This window comes from Salvelinus sp. IW2-2015, linkage group LG37 (genome assembly GCF_002910315.2).
Source record: "Salvelinus sp. IW2-2015 linkage group LG37, ASM291031v2, whole genome shotgun sequence".
NCBI classification, from domain to species: Eukaryota; Metazoa; Chordata; class Actinopteri; order Salmoniformes; family Salmonidae; genus Salvelinus; species Salvelinus sp. IW2-2015.
The window spans coordinates 1,623,619-1,641,126 of record NC_036876.1 but is presented as its reverse complement, the minus strand read 5'-3'; the positions used below and the strand labels follow the sequence as shown (position 1 = coordinate 1,641,126).

At 36.5% G+C, this 17,508-nt stretch overlaps 2 protein-coding genes across 2 annotated transcripts in view; one reads left to right on the top strand and one right to left on the bottom strand.

Moving 5' to 3' along the window:
- The first annotated feature begins 17 nt into the window (after nucleotides 1-17).
- On the top strand, nucleotides 18-4,144 carry LOC111960031 (butyrophilin subfamily 1 member A1). The gene is made up of 8 exons (XM_023981902.2): nucleotides 18-299; nucleotides 910-1,029; nucleotides 1,229-1,255; nucleotides 1,438-1,473; nucleotides 1,576-1,623; nucleotides 1,719-1,745; nucleotides 2,322-2,348; nucleotides 2,624-4,144. The coding sequence occupies exons 1-8, from the start codon at nucleotides 38-40 to the stop codon at nucleotides 3,427-3,429; spliced, it is 1,353 nt and encodes a 450-aa protein (XP_023837670.1). The 5' UTR covers nucleotides 18-37; the 3' UTR covers nucleotides 3,430-4,144.
- A 258-nt stretch (nucleotides 4,145-4,402) lies between these two features.
- Nucleotides 4,403-17,508, bottom strand: part of LOC111960037 (butyrophilin subfamily 1 member A1) — a 34,333-nt gene continuing 21,227 nt past the window's right edge. Inside the window, exons 2-7 of the mRNA XM_070437848.1 lie at nucleotides 12,470-12,546; nucleotides 12,070-12,225; nucleotides 11,227-11,277; nucleotides 7,353-7,385; nucleotides 6,537-6,554; nucleotides 4,403-5,351 (exon numbers count right to left, since the gene is read on the bottom strand). Of these exons, the coding sequence (XP_070293949.1) occupies nucleotides 4,798-5,351; nucleotides 6,537-6,554; nucleotides 7,353-7,385; nucleotides 11,227-11,277; nucleotides 12,070-12,225; nucleotides 12,470-12,539 (882 nt within the window). The 5' untranslated portion in view covers nucleotides 12,540-12,546 and the 3' untranslated portion in view covers nucleotides 4,403-4,797. The remainder of the gene's footprint in view (nucleotides 5,352-6,536; nucleotides 6,555-7,352; nucleotides 7,386-11,226; nucleotides 11,278-12,069; nucleotides 12,226-12,469; nucleotides 12,547-17,508) is intronic.

Sequence of the window (17,508 nt, the reverse complement as noted above, 5' to 3'; positions counted from 1 at the left end):
ATGTGTATAAGAGACAGGCAGTGTCCCCAGGATCTCCATGAGGAAGCACCACAGAGTGTTCATCCAGCTCAGCTGYAGYTCAGAGAACTGGTACCCAGAGCCTGACATGTTGTGGACAGACAGCAGTGGGAAGGAGATCACCTCAGCAGAGACAGAGAGACCCAAACAGAAGGAGGGGGGTGTCCTGTACTCCATAACCAGTCACATGAGAGTAGGGATGGACCAACTGGAGGGGGTCACATGTGTGGTGATGTCACAGTACCAGGGAACCAAGATGGAGTCTAAACTGCAGATGACTGGTTAGTTTAGGAACTAGAATATACTGTAGCCCAGGAATGGACAACTGGCAGCCCCCCTTTTGTTGGCCCGCGGACCAATTTGACCACCTCCAAAAAATCTCAATTTGCTGTTGAGATTTAGAATAATAGAATACTGGAGGTGAAATGTATAAATTTGGATGTGCATCAGCAGTCACTCAATTAGCCCATGTCAGCTATTTTATTATTTATTGGTAAATTAGTCTAGCAACCAGCTATCTAAACTTGTAGTAAGCATGCTCGAATTATTGATTGGCTTGGGGCCTATTGATCATAAAAAACTGCAAACATTTGCCTCCACCCTATGGCGAAATGATAAGTTCCGTTTCTTTGTGGCCCCCACCACCATCAAAGTTGCCCATCCCTGCTGTAGACCAATGCCCTTAACAAGTGGTCTAGGGGATGTTTGTTCGTCATGTTAATAATGTGTAAAGTTCCGACTCAAGGTCCGGCTTATATAAGACTAAAATTAGGTTGAAGTGTAATTATGTGACATTTGGACAAATGTGGAATGTTGAACCTCATACAATTTGCAGGACTAATTGATTGCAATGGTAATCTAATCTAATCTTTAACCCTGCTTGTGTTACAGAGGAATTCTACATGAGCAGTCTGCCTGACAGGGTGTACATCTCTGCATTTATGATTCCTGTGTTTCTGGGACTGCTGTGTATCACTGCATCTGTTTTCTCCGTATTCCATCAGAGACGAGGTTGGTCTCACTTGTTGTTTAAATATGATATCAGGGTATAATTTTACACAACCATGTTTATTAGTAGGTTCTATGATTCAACATTGTTGTAGGCCATTTCAGATGTTATTGAAATTAAATTGCATATACTTTTATTGTTGCATGTAATATTATTGTGCAAGTACTTTGTGCAATGATGATATTATATTTTCACCTCCAGTTGTTCGAGAAACACTGAAGCCTTTGGGTAAGAACCGATACTGAAAGATGCAGGAACTGAGTTTTGTAACACATTTGAAAACACTAACATCTCAAGTATCATTCTAAATAAATAAATAAAAAGCAATTGTCAAAAAGGAATTAAAATATCAAGTAATATGCTGTATATAGAACTCATTCACAAATATATTAATATTTTTTTTACAATAGATGATATGAATAAAAAAATTAAAGATATGGATCAAGGTATGCAATATTTCAATATATACAGTATTTCCTTAAAATGAATAATTTAAAACTGTTTTAATTGAAACCAAAATAACAACTTTCCTCCACTGTATATTACAGAGCTCACCAAAATGACAGAGGAACTCAGTTATAAGGATAAGTTAATGGGTACGTATTATGTGTTTTACAGTTGATGGAACATTATTTACTTCACAAGTATTAAAAGTGAATTGATACAGCAACATGATGTTGTATTTTCACAGGAATTACTGAAACAATCCCAGACTCTGGTAACTATTGGCTCCTTTCACATTAATGCTGCACAAACTTCAAGTGATTTGTCATCTAACTATATAATCCATGCAGTTTTGTTTTCATATATATAGTGTGGTTCCGCATTATTGACACCCTTGATAAAGATGAGCAACAATGACTGGATAAAATAAAAAATGCAAATACTGAGCTATGTTGTATGTTAAAAAAAAAAAGGAAAATTATATTATTTTATACTAATACAATTTTTCAGAGAAAGAGATTTTGTTTAAGAACTACTCATTTTTTCCAAAAAGGTAGATGTCAAAATTATTTACTCCTGTTTTCAATATGTTTCAATACCTAAACCTTGCGAGGATTACGACACTGTGTCACGCCCTGACCTTAGTTATCTTTGTTTTCTTTATTATTTTGGTTAGGTCAGGGTGTGACATGGGTGATATACAGTGGGGCAAAAAAGTATTTAGTCAGCCACCAATTGTGCAAGTTCTCCCACTTAAAAAGATGAGAGAGGCCTGTAATTTTGACTAAATACTTTTTTGCCCCACTGTATATATTCTTACATCAATTCCTTTTCTTCTTCTCCTACATAGTTTGGAGCTTGATGGTTGATCATGCAGGTAATTACTTCATATGTGTCATGAAGTTTGGCGCTAATATAATGCGCAGACACACACATCTATATCATTTTATGTTTCATTTTTAACATATGATTACATTTCCTACCACAAATAAGATTATATTGTATTGTTTTTTCAATGATCATGTTAATTCATTATAGAACAAATATAACATTTTGAAATATACAAATGTTTTTGGATTCATATTTTGTGAAAAAACATCGGAATTCTTTTTAACATTGAAAAAAAAAAATAACACAGAAAAATATTTTCAGTGGATGTGACTTTCGACCCTGACACTGCACATCTCAGACTCTCTTTATCTGATGATAACAAATCTCTCAAATTTGGAGAATTAAAAGAAAAAAAAGATTGTGAGAATTTCAAAGAAAAAGGCAAAGGAAGCAGCAGCATGAAGTTTAAAGAGGAACACAAAGAAGAAGACACAGGGCGGTTTGGAGGAAAACCTACAGAACAAAGTATGTTAAATATTTCAGGAAAAGACAAAGACATGAAAACTGGATTCTTTAACAGGATGATGAAAAAAGGACAAAACAAAGAAGGTACTCTGAAGGTTGAGGAAGTACGCAAAGAAGAGGCCACTGAGAAATTAGAAGAAAAATGCAAAGGAACTAAAATTAAGTTTAATCAAAATACGTGTGTCTTGGGAATGGAAGGATATGACAAAGGTACACATTACTGGGAGGTTGACCTGGGGAAGAAGAGCCAGTGGAGTGTTGGGATCGCTCAGGACACAGAGAAGAGAGACAACATCCAAATGTATCCAGACACTGGCTTCTGGAGCGTATGTTACAAAGATGGAGAACTGAAAACAGTTGAACAGTCTCCCACTTCCCTTCCCATTGAACTGAAACCTGAGAAGCTGGGAGTTTTAGTGGACTATGAGAGGGGACAGATAACATTTTTCAACGTGGAGAAGAAATGCCACATCCACTCCTTCTATGGCAAGTTTTCTAAGAAACTCTATCCGTTCTTTGGTCCTTTGATTGATTGTAAAGAGGAACTCAAAATCTCACCTGTGGTACAAAGAGACAAACCCTCAACCTCTGAGAACTGTTAGTGTAAATAACGGAAGATGACAAAGTCATTGAATAGAAAAAGGTATTTCGAACCCAAAGCTTATTATATACACTTAAATTTAAGATGAAAATGTAAATCCTAAAATGTCAAAGACACCTTAATCTTTTGTCTTGCCCATTCACCATCTGAATGGAACACATACACAATCCATGTCTTAATTGTCTTAGGCTAAAGAAGGATTTTTAAGCCTTTTCTCCCTCTTTCATCTAAACTGGTTTAACAGGTGTCATCAATAAGGGATTATAGCTTCACCTGGATTCACCTGGTCAGTCTATGTCATGGAAAGAGCAGGTGTTCCTAATGTTTTGTACACTCAGTGTTAATCTATTTAAATGTAAAGTCTTAGTTTTAATTACAATATGTATGACAGTATAGAATAATTGACTCACTCACTGTAATTATGTGTAGTTTTGTAATATTCTGTTTAAAAAAAGCTTTTCACTCACATTTTTACAAAATCTGTAAAAATGTAAACAGTTTTGTGACAATAATAAAAGGCATTTTAATAAAAATGCGTCATGAAAAGTACTTGTATGTTAGCGGATATTTGTTTAAAGGCCCAGAGGCCTCATTTGCTAAGTATTATTTGTTTTTACATTTATTAAAATGTGTGTGCGTCACAAAAAAAACATGTTTAATTTATAAATCCCAAAATGTCATGCAGAATTTAAATAAATTCCATATTTTAATTTCAAGTTCACGATTTATAAATCACATGTTCCTGTAGATTTTGTTATAAGCACAATTTACAATCAAATCTGTGGGTGCAAACATTTTATTAATGAGGTCCCAGAATAGTATTCTTGACATTGTAAAGACAAAGGCCTCTGTATGCAGAGTTGTGCTTACCAATGGCTGATTACAAACCTTCCCAGTCTATACATTATGTAAGAGCTGGCATAAACTGATTGATCCTCATGATCCCAAGACATGAACTGATAAACATCCAAGTCTTAAAAGCAATATTTTATTCTTCACAAATCAATACAGTGTACAGTAAATGTGTATGAAAGGAGGTATAACATTACCTATGCATTATGCATGATTTTTCTTCTAATATCCGTGTGGTTTGAGAAACATACAACTGAAATAGCTGTTGTACATTCAACAAAGTTAAAGAATATAAAGTACATTTGAGAAAGAAACCCATTTCTATAATAACCAAAAAGTGTCATACATTTTCAACAATTTCAAGCACATGCCTAAATATTACTGAAGTGATAATTATTCCCATTCATTAATTGTATATTGACCATTTTTACTGTAAGACCACTCAGCTAAGTTAAGCTTTCTATCACAATAAAGTATCCTACTGACAGATGTAGAGGAGATCCTTTCATGTTTTACATTATTTCCAGTATTTAGTTTCAATGGACAAAATTGTGATAGGCTGTTTTTCATACTTCCAGGGTGAGAAAAGTGGGCGGACATCATCCTCATAACTTGGTCCGTTGGTAAATGAGTAGATGAGTGAGCTGTCTTCTGCATTGTAGAAAGTCACTTTCCTTTCCTGATAATCCACATAGATACCCACTCGGTGTGGAATTCTTTCTTTAAGGACATCATCACCCATGAATGTTTTAAGGTTTTCGCCATTGGAGATCCTGACTACCCAGAAGCCATTGTCAGGGCTGAGAACCAACTGTCCTTTCCTGTTAGCTGTTGCCCTGGTAACACCAAGTACCCAGTCCTTGTTCTCCTTTACACACACCTCCCAGTAGGCCCTCATAGCACGGCCCATACTGCCCAACACGTAGGGGTCTTCATCAAAATGCTTGTCAATGTCATTCTTGTCAATCTCTGTCTGTGGTTCTCCTTTTTGTGTCACCCACTCCACAACTTTCCCATTGTGTGATATCTTCAGCTGAGAGTGAGCTGTTTTTCCATCTAGAACAACATCCACTGATAATAACAAAAAAAGAGACAACCAATTATGTCATATTTGGTAAGACTTCATTTTAAGGTACACATATTAGCAACCGATTTGTGGTTCATAAGTGTGTATATAAGTAGCTAATAAGGCCCTGCGTATGTCTTACTGGCCATATAGTAGGCCTTAATCCAGTGTTTTCTTATTCAAACATATGTTGAAGGGGCAGTGCAGTCAAAAATGTGATTCTCCTGTTTTGTTAATGATATTTTCACACTATGAAGTCAAAATAAGACTGAAGTTGCGAAAATTATGATAATGCCCTTCTGTGTAAGAGCCTGGAATTTCAGCCAGTTTAGGTAGGATGGAGTTTTTGCCTCACAGCATGACATCACAATCTGATCTGATTCTTATTATCATCTTTAATTTGCATAATGTATCCTCCTACTTTGAAGGGGCTAGTGAGGTAGGCTCTGAGTCTAGATGATCCTATCCACCAATCAACGCTGTTTATGTAAATATATTTACATTTGTATCATCATCAGTCTGAGCATTTATTTGGCAAAATGAGTATCGAGGAAATACATGTATATACATATATACACACAGTTATTTGGCAAAATGAGTATCAGGGAAATACATGTATATACATTTATATACACAGTTATTTTCATGAAATAATCACATTTACCAGACATACAGTGATGATTTGAAAATACAAATAAAAACTGCACTCTTAAAAGTTTCACTCTTAAAGAGCAAGTTAGATTAGATACAGATTGCTAGTAAGCTGTCTCAACATGGGACTAATAAGTGCATGGCAGCTTAAAATGTCTTTCCACGTGCTAACCTTTCATCATTACCAACAGGTGAGGTTAGCATGTCTTGGAGGTATGATCTTTGACCCTCTGTAACTTTCTCACTCATCATTATTCACGATTCATTCAGGATTTTCCCTAATCATGGAAGCATCCACATTAATGTTTGAAATATTTCGATGCATATTTGATTCTTATTTGTAATAAAAGTGACTCCAAAATCACAAAATACATTATTTTCCATTCATTTATATTGTGCACCACGTCATTTTGTTTGAAGATCTGATCATTTTCAGTGCAAATAATTTGCAAAAATAGAGAAATTCAGAATGGGGAAATACTTTTTCACAGCATGGTTGTATATTTAGATATAGAAAGAATATGATTAAAGCGGATTACCTTCATGTGAGCGTGCCTCTAGAAAAGAGAATGAAACAGACATGTTTAACATGTTTCAGTCTTATTACGTACTGTGATTTGTTAACCCTATCAGTCCCAAGGCCGCAGCAAAAATCGGCTTTTCCTTTATCTGACTTTCATTTATCTTAATGTCCAACCCATATATTTAGTCTCACAGTTAAGTGTTTGAGCATTTTATTTCCATGACAACCAGGGCTACAAGTAGAACACAAAACAATTTGACATAAACAGTTGCACTCGGAGTTGTATTGACAAATGTCAATAATAAAAAAAGGTCATCCAAAACAACAGCACTATAAAATGAATTTATATGAACGCTGTAACTACAGACATAGTTTGCTCATAAGGAAATGAACATCCAACTAGTCAGTGACAACTGTGTAAAGTTTGGAGTTAGTTTCTGTTACAATGTGAGCTTATTACGGTGTTATAGACACTATGTCCTGGGATTTCCTATGATGTTCACTGTAGAACAACCCCTTACCTTCTAACAATTCTTGTGTAGCTTGTGAGCGTCATAGAGCAAAACATGTTACATGTGCATGTTTGTGAGAGTCTCAGATTTTCAACCCTGGCCCCAGGCCCCTTCGGGACCTGCCCTTGTCTCATCAACACTGCTCTAGCTCAGCCCCCGTTAATCACACAAATGGTTGGTATTTACGGATGCGGAAGAAATAAACAAGGAGTTTAAAAGGGGTTAGAAGTCCAACATGCGGCCGTGATATGATGGGACTCATTGGGTTAAGTTAATTTATGTATCGTAAATACAATGGTTAATACTGATTAACACATTACCATTATGTGGGAGGTCCAAACTCGTATTCGTATCTGGAAAAAATACAATACAATTACAACACAATCAAAATAATATGAGAAAAGTAATACATCTCACAATACAGTCTTATTATAGTACTGTTATTTATTTTTGTAAACTGTACTTGAAACAGATGCATTTCTGGTTGACTGTTGCTTATCCAAGATGTTCTTAATTGAAGTGTCCTGTGACAAAATTATTATTTCCTATTGATATCTGCATGGTTAAGTAACCTTCATTTAGCCTCACCGTTCATTGAAACTGCCTTAGGCGTCTTGGTATGGGGAGAGATTTTTGTATCCGTAATGGCAGTATATCCATGTGACCAAAATGAAAATATACAGTACCAGTCAAAAGTTTGAACACACCTACTCATTCAAGGGTTTTTCTTTATTTTACTATTTTCTACATTGTAGTCTATTAATGAAGACATCAAAACTATGAAATAACACATATGGGATCATGTATTAACCAAAAAAATGTTAAACAAATCAAAATATATTGTATAATTTGAGATTCTTCAAAGTAGCCACCCTTTGCCTTGATGACAGCTTTGCACACTTTTGGCATTCTCTCAACCAGCTTCACCTGGAATACTTGTCCAACAGTCTTGAAGGAGTTCCTACATATACTGAGCACTTGTTGGCTACTTTTTCTTCATTCTGCAGTACAACTCATCCCTAACCATCTCAATTGGGTTGCGGTCTGGTGATTGTGGAGGCCAGGTTATCTGATGCAGCACTCCATCACTCTCCTTGGTGAAATAGCCCTTAACTTCTCACGAGTCACCAACCCTGATCCGGTAGCACCCCCCCCCCCCCCCCCTGAGTAGCATAGCTAGCATAGCGTCACAAGTAACTTGTAGCATCTAAATATCATTAAATCACAAGTCCAAGACACCAGATGAAAGATACAGGTCTTGTGAATAAAGCCACCATTTCAGATTTTTAAAATGTTTTACAGGGAAGACACAATATGGAAATCTATTAGCTAACCACGTTAGCAAAGGACACGATTTTTTTACTCCCAACAGTTTTTTCCTGCGTCAGTAGCTATCACTAATTCGACTAAATAAAAATATATATAGCCACTAACCAAGAAACAACTTCATAAGATGACAGTCTGATAACATATTTATGGTATAGCATAGTTTTTTTTTTGAAAAATGTGCATTTTTCAGGTATAAATCACAGTTCTACATTGCAGCTGCAATCTGAAATAGTGCTGACCCAGCCAGAACAATTACAGAGACCAACGTCATATAACGAATTACTCATCTTAAAACATTTCAGAAAAATACACAGCGTACAGATATTGAAAGCCCAACATCTGGTGAATCCAAACAATATTTCAGATTTATTAAATGTTTTATAACGAAAACAAAATGTAGCGCTAAATTAGCATAGCTATACCTGTCTCTTATACACATCTAGATGTGTATAAGAGACAGATATAACATCGTAAATTGGGTCTTACTATGGCTGATCTTTCATCAGAATGTTGATCAAAGTGTCCTTTGTCAAGATGAGTCGTTGGTTCCGTTCAGAATTGTTCCTTTCCCACTCCATTTAGCACAGGTACTGGTCGAGTGGCACGGATCTCTCAAACGTAAATAAAATCAGACAACGGAACACCACAAAACTCCCGAAAAAATTCAAATAATCTGATTAAACTATATTGAAAAAAACATACATTACGATGATATGGTCACATGTATCAAACAAAATTCGACACGGAGATAGTTTTCATCCATAACGCCAGCAAAACAGTACACAATCGCAGCTCCAACTCGTGCGAATCAGAAAACCGGAAGTTGTCGGTCACGCCAAAGAAATAGGTCTTATTTCACGTCAGTACCAGATAAACAAAGAATTTCTCCTCTGACGTCCTCTTGACACCCAGAGGAAGGCGAATGAAGTGTGTTTCTGGTCATAGGGGTCATGACCATATATAGGCAGAGCGTTGAAGCGAGCATAGACTTCTTGCATTCTACTTCTTGGTCAGGGAAAGTGCTGTCAAATGACTTGTGTATCACTCAGAGACAAAATTGAAACGGTTTTAGAAACTAGAGATTGTTTTCTTTCCAATGGTATTATTTATATGCATATAGTAAGAGCAATAATTGAATAAGAGGCAGTTTAATCTGTAGAGCAAATTATGCTAATGGGAAAATAGCACCCCCTGTATTCTCAAGAAGTTAAACAGCCTGGAAGTGTGTTTTGGGTCATTGTCCTGTTGAAAAACAAATGATGGTCCCACAAAACGCAAAACAGATGGGATGGCGATTCGCTGCAGAATGCTGAGGTAGCCATGCTGGTCAAGTGTGCCTTGAATTCTAAATAAATCACTGACAGTGTCACCAGCAAAGCACCCCCACCATAACACCTCCTCCTCCATGCTTCACGGTGGGAACCACACATGAGGAGATAATTCGTTCACCTACTCTGCGTCTCAAAAAGACATGGAGGTTGGAACCAAAAATCAATGTCCATTGCTCATGTTTCTTGGTCCAAGCAAGTCTCTTATTGGTATCCTTTAGTAGTGGTTTCTTTGCAGCAATTCGACCATGACGGCCTGATTCACACAGTCTCCTCTGAACAGTTTATGTATTGATGTATCTGTTACTTGAACTCTGTGAGGCATTTATTTGGGCTGCTTTGCAGTTAACGGAGTTGCAGTTTATCTGCAGTTAACTGAGTTGCAGTTAACTCTAATGAACTTATCCTCTGCAGCAGAGGTAACTCTGGGTCTTCCTTTCCCTTGGCGGTCCTCATGAGAGCCAGTTATATCATAGTTTTTATATCATAGCCAGTTTTTGCGACTGCACTTGAAGGAACTTTCAAATGTTCAGGATTAACTGACCTTCATGTCTTAAAGTAATGATGGACTGTTGTTAGTCTTTGCTTATTTGAGCTATTCTTGCCATAATATGGATTTGCTCTTTTACCAAATAGGGCTAATTTCGGTATACCACTCCTACCATTCACAACACAACTGATTGGCTCAAATGCATTAAGGACAACAATTCTACAAATTAACTTTTAACAAGGCACACCTGTTAATTGAAATGCATTCCAGGTGACTACCTCATGAAGATGGTTGAGAGAATGCCAATAGTGTGCAATGCTGTCATCAAGGCAAAGGGTGGCTCCTTTGAAGAATCTCAAATATTAAATACACTTTTTTTTGTTACTACATGATTCCATATGTGTTATTTCATAGTTTCCATGTCTTCACTATTATTCTGCAATGTAGAACATAGTAAACATAAAGGAAAACCTTTGAATGAGTTGGTGTGTTCAAACCTTTGACTGGTAGTGTATAACCAAACCAAAAAAACACATTTTTTATTTGAAGGAAAACATATACTGTACATCTTCTTACATCACATTTTTGTTGAATACTCAATTATAAATAACTGAAGGTCATTCCCTTGTGCATCAATAACCTTTTACTGCATTGGGCTATATCAGGGTCACAGTGAGTGTTTCTTGGCAGTCTTAAACAAATCTACGTTGAATGAAAAGTATACACCTCATATAGATGGTTGTGGGCTTTAAAAGGGAAGACCTGTACCATGGCAGATGTAAAGCTTAAATGTATTCAATTTTGGGTTTTCATTCCAATATTACACTTTATATACATCACAGAAGACTGAAATATAACTAAACCCTTTGAAAGAGAAACATCAGATTTCCATTTTTTTATGAATGTTTATTAATTATGAAATTATAAAATATATGAATAACATTCCACCCATCAGGCCAGTAGAGCGTGATTTGGTAATTTGACTGCAGGAAAGGGCTACAGAAGCAACGTAACATTTTAGCCATACGTTCAAAATTGGTCACTCACCCTGTCCTTCAACGACATGAAATCTTCCCAGCAGCTTTTGACTTGCATCTGCTAAATGATAAAACATGTAATTGAAATGTATTCTGCCAACAATTCCTTTCTGTATGTCATGGAATTTTGAGTAAAAGAGACCCTCATTTTAAAACCTCTTATTAAGTAACTTTTTTTAAGATAAACTAGGAATTTTATATTTTTTACTAATATTATGATTGTCTGCTTGTTTCATCTCTGCAAAGTAGATTTTTTAAAAAGCTGTCACCTCCATTTTCCTTCTTTTTGTCCTCCGTACACTTTCATGGCATTTCTTCAACATTCTAAAGGCCCCATTGTGACATTTTGACTTTTGACTCAAATCAGCTACTTTGACCACTTTTCCAACAACTTAGACAGAAAAGTTAGAGGGTGTGACATCTTGGTCTACTTCTCTGCTATTCAAATCTTGGAACAAAAATATCTGCTACGGATCTAACGATACATCTCTTTTAGTAACTGTTTATACATGTTGGCATACACATTTATTCACATTTCTACGTACACTAATTCTAAACAGTTTATTATTGGCTTAATGAAAGGTATTGCTAGTTTCTCTTCTGCTTTGTTTTTGCATTATTCTGAGAAAAACCTGTATAAGCAATGATAACATTGCATTGATAACAGTAAGAGAGTAAGATAAAATAATGTATGGAGGGTTTAAAGGGGATTTCCACCACTTCATAACCTCATAGTCTAGAGATGCTAGAGATAATGAATATTATGTTAAAAAGCAAAGTGGTGGAATTCCCCGATATAAGTTATAATTCTATTATTTAAAAAAGTAATAAAGTATAATTAATGAAGCTTTACCTCCACAGCACTTATGCCATACCACGAAACCCAGTCCCAGGAAAATAATAGACCCAAATGTAACACATCCAGCAAACCACACAGTGGAATTCAAACCATACAGTACACAGGTTGACCCGGAAGTTGATTGGCTCTCAGTCTCTGTTCCATCTGTAACTGCAATGGTTAATCAGAATTAGGTCTTGAACTCAACATTAAAATATGTGTCCTCTTTGTTGGAAAATAAATAATCTCTCAGCTGTTGATCTAAATAAGTGGAGGGGGAACTGTTAGGATGTTTTTTTATGTAGCTTTATGGTTCAAATGGACAATAACAACCAACATTTAGACATGTGGTACCAGGGTGAATGACTTAGTCTGCCCTCAGTGCCCTTCCCAAGAGTTACTATTAACTTATTACCTTGAGCAGATGAACAGGGAAAAAAGATAAGAAATGTTACCAAACAGACTTGCTGGATCAAAGGTCCCATGATGCACCTGCCAGGGAACATAAAACCATGACCTGTAATCTCTGCATGCATCAATATTATTGAGATCATGTTGTAAGATAATAAGTATGGATAGCATTCCTTTATTTTGCAAATACTCTTTCAACAAAATCTTTGTCAACAAGTTTACTTAGATATACTTTTGTGCCAGTACTTCAAAGCTTAATTTGAGGATCCGGTACCTCTCCGTTTTGGACTGTTTTGTTCTGGAACCTATTTAGCCGGATCTGGTACATATCGTGTCATGAAAAATACTTTTCACTTTTTGCAATGTAAAAATGATAATAAAAGCGATCGAAGTTCATTCGAGTTGCCTATTAGTACATTTTTCCTTTCTCCAGAAAAAAAACTTAACGTGAAAAAGTATATTTTCAGCCCGGGCCTAATATTCTATGAGTTGATTTGGGTTGTGCTTGCCCGGGTTTATGGTTTGTAACCATATATGCTTAAGACCAACGCGTGGCCGAGAAGCGCCGCAGTATCTCTCATATAACTAGAGTGAGATTCACTTTATATGACCTCTCTCCCTCTCTGCTCTGATAGACATGAGCATGCAACTCTCATCTCTCCAGCATTGCACTTCATCATTTATTTCCGTATAGAATCAAAGCTGCCCGAAGGGTTCTGGGGAACTACAATACCCCTGACAAATTGAAGTACAATTGCCAAAGTTATGTAATTGCTGCTGGCTGTTCAGAAATAAATGAAATGGTTCAGAATAGCCTACTAAACAACGAGAAGGCCTATAATTTAGACACAGGGGATCAATAGTTTAATTAAAAAAATAGCTTATTTTAAAAAATTGCCTAGTTCTGGATTGTAGCCCAATAATAAGGAATAGCCTACAGTCGGGAACGCGCGGCAAATCGGTCAGTGAAAAAACCGCACGCAGACAAAACATTTCATATAAAATTGAGCTAAAACACAGGTTGAAAAGTAATGACTCCTGCTGAAAAGAGAAGACTATGCTGTAGGCCACCAAAATATATAGTCCATTTTATTAAAATAAAATAAAGAGAGAGGGAGATAAGCTTTAGGTACGAGCGCATCGACAATCACCAGCGAGCGAGCTGCGCATCATTGGGTAAGTCAGTGAAACTGGAAAGCATTTTTAGGACTATAATTTACACATATTGTAGCCTACAATATGTCTCCAAACACCATTTTTTTTGTTTTACCTTTATTTAACATAGGCGAAGGCTATTGATGGATTCAAGACAAGTTCGTTTTTATTGATCTCAGATTCTCAGTTTGTCAGTATCAAAGTAGTCTGCCATTTTGATTATTTCCGCGGTATTATAAAAGATTCTGCCAAAGGCTCCAGTCATGTAAAATTACGTGGAATTGCATGAAATGCGTTTTTAAAAGGACAACATTTTCACGGACCTTGGCTACAATCAACGTTCCCCATTTGTGCAACTTCTGTAAGTGCCTCTACTCTACTGCTCTTTGCCACTACGAAAAGGTGATGATATGCATGCGATGCTTTCTTATGAAGGTTTTCTTTTTCTCATGTGTTCCGGTACCTCAGAACTCTCCAGGTCACCCCCTCTTGGGCTCACTTTTTGTGGTTCATTATGAACCAGAGTAATATGCAATTAAATCATCAAGACTTTTTAAAGCATTATTAAATGTACGTTACATATCCAATTATTTCGCAATAGATAAAGATACGCTTTTCGAAATAAATTAATTCACTAGAACCTCTTACCTGAATGCAGATGACAGTACGGAGCTATAACGGACTGTACGTTTCAGATTTAACGTTATTTTCTCCCCAGAGCGTCTTATAACAATGAGAGAGTAGTGTTTAACCACACCTACTGTAGACTTTGATGTTCAAAAGGTACAGAGGCTTCCTCTAGAGGTTTCTTCAGCAGTAAACGTTAAAACAGGTCAGGCCATACAAATGTAATTAAATGTTTAACGAATGGCCCTCTTCACATTTAACAAATAATTTAATGAAATAAAAATCGGAGATATTGAAAAGTTATACTGAAAAAGTGAGTTATTATAGCAAAAATTATGCCTTCAAACTTCCACTAAAGAGATACAACTTCCACGTTTAACTTCCTCAAGGGCTGCCTGCCTCAAGAGCAGAAAATCATTAGGTGTCGTTAAGTGTTGAACCAAGGTTGCTGTAGCAACAAGAGGATCTACTTTTTCATTTGTTTCTTCATTCCTTGCTTGCCTCACTTAAAAAACCGAAGAAATCTGTTAAACATTTATCAACATGTGTACGGCCTCATGGCCAAACAGATGCTGTACACCCTGACTGGCAAAGTAACACAATCACGTAAATGTCCAACATTTCATATTTTCTTATTTCATTTCTGTTAACACGGAAGTACGCTAATCACTCAAGGAGAAGTAATTAGTGTCCAGTAATGATTTTTATTGTCAGAAATGTAAGAGTTGTCATTGTAAATTCTTCTTCCTCTTGCAAAGCCCTGTTAAATAATAAAAATACATGTCCTTAATTTATGCTAGCAGAATTTTGAATTTACATGTTCATCTTTAGATAGGATACTACTCCTACACATGTCCTATTCCTTTATTAATTATTTTTGTTTAGTGTGGTCTTGCCTGTCACCTGTCAATCGTTCTCAGAGCTTGAGGGGTTTACTAAATGCTAGATGAACAGCCACACTCAATACTCATATTTTGTAAAAAATATATATTTACAGCAAATCTGAGTGGAACTGTAAAGATGTGTAGCTTTAATGGATGAGCATAAATTATAATTTACATTTTCATCTTTGGATTAGTTTTCCCAAAATACATTTATGCACTGGTAAGATTTTGAGTTCCTCTTTGCATATTCTAATAGGGCCAAAGAAGGGATATACTTTCCTAGTCCATGTTCCAGAAAGGAGTGGATGTGGCACCTCTTCTCCACATTGAAGAATGGTATCTGTCCTCCCTACTAGTCCACTAACAGTCCCAGCTTCTCAGGTTTCAGTTCAATGGGAAGCTCATCAACACTTTTCAGTTCTCCACGATGATAACATGCTAGTGTAGCCATTCTCTGTATACTTTAGTAGGTTAGATGAACCCAGTGGTGGAAAAAGTACCCAATATTCATACTTCAGTAAAAGTAAAGATACCTTAAAAGAAAATGACTCAGGTAAAAGTTACCTAGTCACCTAGTAAAATACTACTTGGGTAAAAGTCTATAATTATTTGGTTTTAAATGTACCTAACACTGAAAATTAAATTTAAAAATAGATACTACAGCCAGAGTCTTCAGAACAGCCTTAGGAGGCTAAACATCACAGCCACATGCCCGCTCATGGCTGAGCAAGAAGTTGACTCTCATGAGTTAAACAGACTTGACATGGGGATAGTCATTGTGGGAGGTGAAAAGAGCACAGAACAAGTAAGTAATCTGAAAATGTGCTTCATATTATCACAAAGGCAGGAGGCCTACTTTATTTGAAATTATATTCTGATATTGTGATATTTGTTATACTGCTACGTTGATGTCTTGAAAATGATATGAAATTCGGGTCTTGTAAGCCCCCCCAGTTGAGTATGTGTGCATATGACGGGTGTTCTGCATTGTTGTCTAAAAATTTTGCTGTACATTGATGTCTAGAATATCAGGCAATAGGAAACTAGGAAATGTGTAAACCCTGCAGCTATACTCAAGTTTGTGGGCATACTGCAGTGACGTCTAAAATGCGTGAAATTAATTAGCGAGAGTGCTGTCCGTTTCACCACCATAGATAGAAGGCTACTTGGCTGCTATGTTGTGTTTGACACTTTTTTTCTCAACGTGTTCCGGCCCGGATAACCCCCCACCCTCTAGCGCTCACTATGTGTTCCCGAGACCTCCCGGTTTACACATTAAGCACCTGGTATCAGCCTACTCAGTGACACTCACAGAACACAACCTTGTAGAGGTTATATTAGCGTCTTAGCTCTTATTGCAGGACTTTGACTGTGGGAAATCCTCTCACTATAAAGCCTATTAGGCTTATTCAACTTACATCTTGGACTGTACAGCCTAAGCTAGCGATTGTGCACTCATGACATGGGGTATCAGCCTACTCAGAGAACACAACTTTGTAGAGTTTACAGAAATATTAGTGTCTTATTTTGGTTGTGAAGTGCATTAGTAAAAAGGTTAGTCCTTTCTTTAAAACAAAATGCAATTTACCACTTAGCTGTCTATTATATCACCATGTCACAGGCCCTTCTCGTCAACACCACCTCATAAGATTGCCTGCTGAAAAACACTTATTTTTATTGATGTAGAAAAGACATGAGATTTGAAATGAGTACTTAGTTTAATTTTGTATAAGGATGTAACTCAGTTGTCCTGATACGAGCGTCCTGTTCTTGGTTAGAGACAAGGAATATTACTCAGACTCAGAAGATACTCATTAACAGTATGAGTAACATCATGAGTCATTTGTTGTAATCTTTTTTATCATCATTGTACACTTTTGAATGTGGACTTCAAACCACAACCCTGGTGCTACCTACTGAGACTAGAATCTAATATTAAAAAAGTGTCAACAAGAATCAACCTCAGTGAGCTCATTCACACTGAACTACTTGACTGTAATGCCAAATATCAGGGTTAATGTGTGACTTAGTCTTTAGACTGAATCAGCCTCCAGAGCGAGCCTCTTGACCGTTTATTCTAGAATATGAGTACAGTATGAGATGTCTGGGATGCCAGACTACAGGCTAGGTTATTGATTACACAAGGGTAATTAATGGAGCCAACTGGTTAGCCCATTGACCTCCTCTCTCTTACTTATAAAGTACCCAGTGGTGTAAAAATACTTTAAATTACTTCTTAAGTCGTTTTTGGGGGTATCTGTACTTTACTTTACTATTGATCTTTTTGACAACTTTTACTCCACTACATTCCTCAAGAAAATGTTGTGCTTTTTTCTCCATACATTTGACCTGGCACCCAAAAGTACTCGTTACATTT